Source organism: Lathamus discolor, chromosome 2, assembly GCF_037157495.1.
Source record: "Lathamus discolor isolate bLatDis1 chromosome 2, bLatDis1.hap1, whole genome shotgun sequence".
NCBI lineage: Eukaryota > Metazoa > Chordata > Aves > Psittaciformes > Psittacidae > Lathamus > Lathamus discolor.
In genome coordinates this window covers 54140771-54146770 of record NC_088885.1, presented here as the reverse complement: position 1 = coordinate 54146770, position 6000 = coordinate 54140771, and the positions used below count along the sequence as shown (strand labels likewise).

Sequence of the window (6000 nt, the reverse complement as noted above, 5' to 3'; positions counted from 1 at the left end):
ACATCTGCTGTTTTTTTTTGAAGCTCACTTCCAAAAAAAACCAAGAACCAAAAGGAACTGAACCCAAAACCAAAACAAAACGGGGAAAAAAAAAATCTTTTGAGGAAGGTGTATTCTTTACATAACAGTCTTAAGTTTCCTCCACAGTTTGCAGCATTGCGTTTTCTAAGATGGTAGGTGGTTTTCCTTTATGTCACAGATGCTCCGCTCAGAAGACAGACCAATAAAGAGAAACCCAGAAAACTGAATAAAATAAAAACAACTGAAGTGAGTTTGTTGAGGTTCTGAGGTACCTGCACCTTTTCTGCATTCATTAGTCGGCACCTGAATGCTTGCTGAAATGTCCTTTTTTTTAATACAGTAGAGCAATGTGCTGGTAAAATTGATCCAATCCAAAAAATAATAATAATAATAATAACAATAATAATAAAAAGTCAAGATAAAATAGCAGCTGCATTCATGTGTTTGTTGGATTTTTGTGTTTTTGTTGTTTTTTTGTGTGGGTTTTTTCTTAAAACTTTCTTCTTTTTTTTTTCAATCCACTGAGTCTTGAAAGACAAAAGTGAACCAGGACTTAGATACTAGACTCTTTGGGCGGCAAGTCCACATTGGTGACGGACGTCACGATGGAGACGAGGCAGTCCGAGGTAGTGCCATTTACAGATTTGCGGATCTGCGCAATGCGCTCCTCGACACAGCCTGCCGAGAGCCGAGCCTCCGCATCATGGTCCCAGCACTCTTCGATGGTCACGCAGAGCTGCGCCAAACCCTGCAGGCAACAAGGGGGAGAAAGCACTGTCAGCATCAAAGCCTGCTCCAGGGACTGTCTGCAGCAGATGGGGAGGTCCACTTAACACAGCCTAACGCTGTGAAGAATAACTAAGAATATTTTCTCCATGGTATCATAGAATCATAGAATACCAGGTTGGAAGGGACCTCAAGGATCATCTGGTCCAACCTTTCCTGGCAAAGCATGACTTAGAGTAGATAGTCCAGCACCCTGTTCAGCAGAATATTAAAAATGTCCAGTGTTGGGGAATCCATGACTTCCCTGGGAAAGTTATTCCAATGGCTGATTGTCCTATTGTGGAAATTTTCCAAACATTATGCCAATTCAAAAAATTATGCCAATTATCGTGGGATAAGCATTAAAAGTGACTTTAAATATGTGTTTTGGGATTTTTTTTAAGCTTTTGCTTTCTCGGGCTATATGGCTCGATCATATACAGCTTTTTTTCATAGCCTCAAAAATACTTCTTTTTATATAAAAATATAGCCCAAGATTTGTCAGTTAAAGCATTAAAAGACATCAAGTATCTCGATTCCCATGATAAAACCATGAGAGCTGGCAGCACCGTATCAGTTACTATGAAACCATTGCTTTGTTTGCAGTCACTTCCAAAGAAAAACTAGGAAAAAATTCTTCCCTGTGAGGGTGATGAGGCACTGGCACAGGCTGTGAGGGTGATGAGGCACTGGCAGTGGCTGCCCCATCCCTGCCAGTGTTCAAGGCCAGGCTGGACAGGGCAGGGGGCTGCTTGAGCAACCTGGCCTTGTGGAAGGTGTCTCTGCCCAGGGCGGGGGGCTGGAACTAGATGAGCTTTAAGGCCCCTTCCAACCCAAACCTTTCTATGATTCTATGTAACCAGAATAACTAAATTCAACACTGCCCGAAGAGCGCAGTTCTTACTTCAACCCTCATTTGAACTGTAGACTCATCTTTACCTACAGCCCACAGCCCTCAACTTCAAGGCAGTGAGTTAATACACCTGAGTCTAGCCAAAACCATGGCAGTTTGGTTCGAATAGATGCATTTAGCTTCTTTCTGAAGCCCTGTGAGATTTCATCATCTGCTTAGTTTCCCAGTCTGAAAAATATAATATCTTTTATTAAAAATGCAAGCCTGAAATTATCTACCTCTGGGAAACCCACGCTGCATTTTGCTTCAATGCCTGCTTGCTTCACATCGAATTAATTTTTCCTCAAAAAATTGTTCAAGTCTTGAATCTATCTAGTTTGTGAGGTACGCATCTCTGATGTTACGAATCATTTTCTTTTTCTCAATGAAAAAGACTTTATTTTCCATTCTTTCACCATATTGAAGGAATCCTACTATACCACCAGACGCTCCATGTTTAGCACTGGCTGTCTTTAATCTGCAAATTTACTCTCTAAACAGAAGGAAAAATGGAAAGGGGAACATGAAGGTGTTGAGTGACCCCTCATTCCCAGCACTGACTCTCTTTAGCACTGGCGAGCAGGTCCATGCACCAGGGTGGACTCATTAGCTTCCCCCTGAAGCCTACAAGTGATGCATAACCACATCCCTCATTCCAATCACACAGGAAAACATTTTCCACCATTAACCAGAAGGGACGTACGGGGTGTTTCAGCCAGTGATCCTTGAACACAGGGCGCATCTTCTTGTGAACCACCACTTCTTGCAGGTCCTCAAGGGATGGGTGCTGACCTATTTCTTCTTCGAAAGGCAGCATGTATTCATCCACTGGACCTAAGGTGCACACAAAGAACTAGGTCAGTACAGAAATGTCCTGCACAGAGCCACGTCCTCCCCATGCATGAGTGAGCTGTGGCTCCAGAGCAACCTCAATCCACTGCAGCAAAGCCTGAAGTTCACATGTCACTGCAGACAAATGTGATTTATATTCTTTCTGCACAATGGACTTCGCTGTTCCCGCTGTCTGTCTGCCTTATGCATTTTCCACCTCATCAAGTTAAGAATCTGAACCCTCAGCCGGGCCTCCCAATCCCACTGCCCTCCTTGAGGAGGCTTGTCGGGTAGTCTGTGATTTATTTTAATAGAAAGGGCAAAGCAGCGCATCCTCACATTTTAGCATAGTAATTCAACACACAATAACCTAGAGAAAGGTTTCAGCATGAGCATAATTTTATTTTAGGCACTGACTAGCATGGTCAAGCATATAGAACACTTAAATTTCTTGCTTTGTGATCTGGCTTGTCATAGGCTTGAGTCAGCCTCGAGTCACTGGAGCCAGATGCACTCATCCCAAGTACTAGTTCCCAAGCGCAAAATGATTTCTGAATGGTTTAGTTATACCAGTTATGGCTGTGAACTGCTATGGGCCACAGGAATGAGACAACTGTTACGAGTATCAGTGCAGATGCTGGAAGGTAGCAGTAACTTCTGCTTATTGGAACATCATTTGGCTTTTGGCAATGTGTAGATGCTTTCTCACAAAGAGCAGCCTAGCTTAACTGATGAGCTTTCTCAGAGTGCTCCATGGCATCACTTATGGTTTCCTGGCAGCAAACAGTGACCTCTTTCAAGAGTGGAGATATTTCAAGAGGGCCTTTCCAGACTAAAGTAAGAGCTGAGCACTTCAGCTGGTCATGAACTGTGACGCCAACAATGTGATGTTAAGGTATGCTAAAAAACAAAAATATGAAATCACTAAAACAACTTATCACTATTCTTGTTGACATGGCACGCCAGTCACTAAACCAAACTGAAACACTCATTCCAGAGATGGCACAATAATGTTCATGACCTTCCCTTCCTCTTCCTCCAAGATGGATCAAGGCTATAGAGAGCTGCACTGATGATCTTCAAGCCAAATCTGTTCTTTACAAAACATCACTTCTGAGCTAGAAGTGCAGATGAGGTTCAGTGTAACTCCCCATCATCCTAAAGGAAGCCTTCCCTCTGATTTAATGGTGCTTTGTATAGCATTTGCAGTATGTTGGCCAGCTGCCGTATGAGAAGAGTTGGAAGGAAATCACAAACGTGACAGTCTAAAAATCCAAATGCTTATTTGGGGAATCTAAACAGAGAAGGGTCATTCCTAAATGGGTACCACTGTTAAACCCTACTGTGCTCCTACCTTCCTGCTCCTCCAGCATTTTATCTGGTTAGATAGTAAATTTTTGAAGAAAAATTCAGAAGAAAAGGCCTTCTCTTACCACACACCTGTGTGGTAAGATTGACTGGCTCTTTGGTCCTACTGTAATACTAATAAAAACATTTGAAGTCCAGGTGAGGTACTGTTCATGTATGAATACCCGTATCCACACAAGAAGAAAGAAGCTGGAGCAAGCAGCCTTGGAGCTACTACAATGAAATGATTGCTTCCTTGACCAGGGGCAAGGTGCTGCAAATGGCAAGGGTGTCACCAAAGGGCAGAAGTGCTATTTGGACAGAAAAGATGCCCCATTTTGCAGCATCATATTAGAATAAAAAAAAAACAACAAAAAACTGAGAAAGGAGACACCTTGAAAGTTCATTCTTTTGGATCATGCAGGAGAAAGTGAGATCTTCCAAAACTCTACATGGAACAACAAACTCTTCCCATTGCTGAGAGAGGGCTTGATCAGCAAAAGTCAAAGATTAATACCTAATGACTTACGATAGCAGGCAAATGGACTTGCTGACCCAAGAAGGTCCTTTCAGCCTTTGTTCCTGCTACTTCATCAAGGTGCTTCATTTCTGGGCATTCCATTCAGGCTACCACACTGCCTATCACACAGCAGAAGTGAGGTGTGACAGCCAAGCTGGAGCCCAAAGCCTGCCTTGGTCATGGGCAGGAATGCAGAGTGCTACGGAGAGCAGCACAGAGCAGGCTCAGGGCTACAGGACACCCACCACCACTGATGCAGGAATCACCTACACCTCCTTCTGAGTTCTCAGCCAATTTGCAACGTAACCAGCACACTTAAAAGCACGTTGAGACTTGAATGCTACAAAGGTTATTATCTACAGAGAATGACAGATTATGTTAAAAAATATGCAAGTGAAAAACAGGTTAGCTGCTTAATAAAAATATACCATTGATTATTATTAATTAAAAAAAACCAAACCCACAAAGACTGGACCACTGTCTGGACCACTAAACAATACTGAAACAAAGCCCTCCCCAGGGAAGAGACAATCTTTATTCTTACCATCAACTGCTCTGCATCTGGAGACTAGTTCCCACAACACCAGTCCCATTGCATACATGTCTATCCTCAGGAAGGCGTCTCGTTGGAAGTTGATTGCTCCCTCTAACACTTCGGGAGCCATATACCTCCTTGTTCCCACCTACAGAGAAAAAAACCACAACTCAGACGACATTCTAGTTGGGCCGTCAGTGTCCACTGGTTGGAGATGAGTGACAGCCAGTTTCATTAGCCTTAAGGCTACTTCTGCTGAAGTTGCACCACACTGGGAAAACAGGAAAAAGGGAGTTGTTTTTTCTGACACAGATTCACATTAACATCACTGGAATCTAGATAAGCTACCTGAAGGATAAAGCTGAAGTGCATGGCTATGTGTGTGATATTCATTCAGGGTACACTACAGGTCTAATTTAAACACAGTGTGGTGTGTAAGTATGGATGGAATTCTGCCTTCCCTGCATCCCACTGCATCTTGCTCTGGCGGCATACGCTCCATGAGAAAATGCTGGTTTTGGAGACACCAAACATCCTGAGGTCAACTCAGACTTGGTTATCATAGTTGTTGAAAGTTCAACCCCCTTTCACTCAAAAAAAAAATAACTATACGAAAAAAAAAAAAGAGTAAAATTGATAGATCTTGAAATGGCAGGAAAACTTATTGTTTTGATATCCCCGGATAAAACAAGTCTCCTTTAACCACAGGAGCAGTAAAGCATGAACCCTGCAAAGTCTACCCTGCCCTGGCTTGTTGTGGTCTAGTTTGGCAAAGATCCCCTCTCGCCAATTTGAGGGGACTCAGTCCTCATTAAAGTTGTGTTTAGTCCAGCCAGAGCCATACTAAGCTCCTCATATAGTTGTGTACAGCCCATACTGGAGGAGACTGGTGAGAAGAGCCAGGGGAAAAGCACCTTTCTGACATGGGATTTGAAACTCCTTTAATGCATTCTTTTAGAAAATTCTTATCCGTTCTTGCTGTTACCTGAGTCAGTGGGGACAGGGGAAAGGCAGGATGTGAAAAAGGTATCCAAAAACTCAGGAAAAGACAAAAATAAAATGGCAAAGATAAGGAAAGCTGGGAGGGAC

At 43.0% G+C, this 6000-nt stretch overlaps 1 protein-coding gene across 1 annotated transcript in view; it reads right to left on the bottom strand.

Moving 5' to 3' along the window:
* Positions 1–400: 400 nt before the first annotated feature.
* ACVR2B (activin A receptor type 2B) overlaps positions 401–6000 on the bottom strand; it is a 96589-nt gene continuing 90989 nt past the window's right edge. The window contains 3 exon segments of the mRNA XM_065669263.1: positions 401–769; positions 2382–2512; positions 4921–5059. Of these exon segments, the coding sequence (XP_065525335.1) occupies positions 575–769; positions 2382–2512; positions 4921–5059 (465 nt within the window). The 3' untranslated portion in view covers positions 401–574.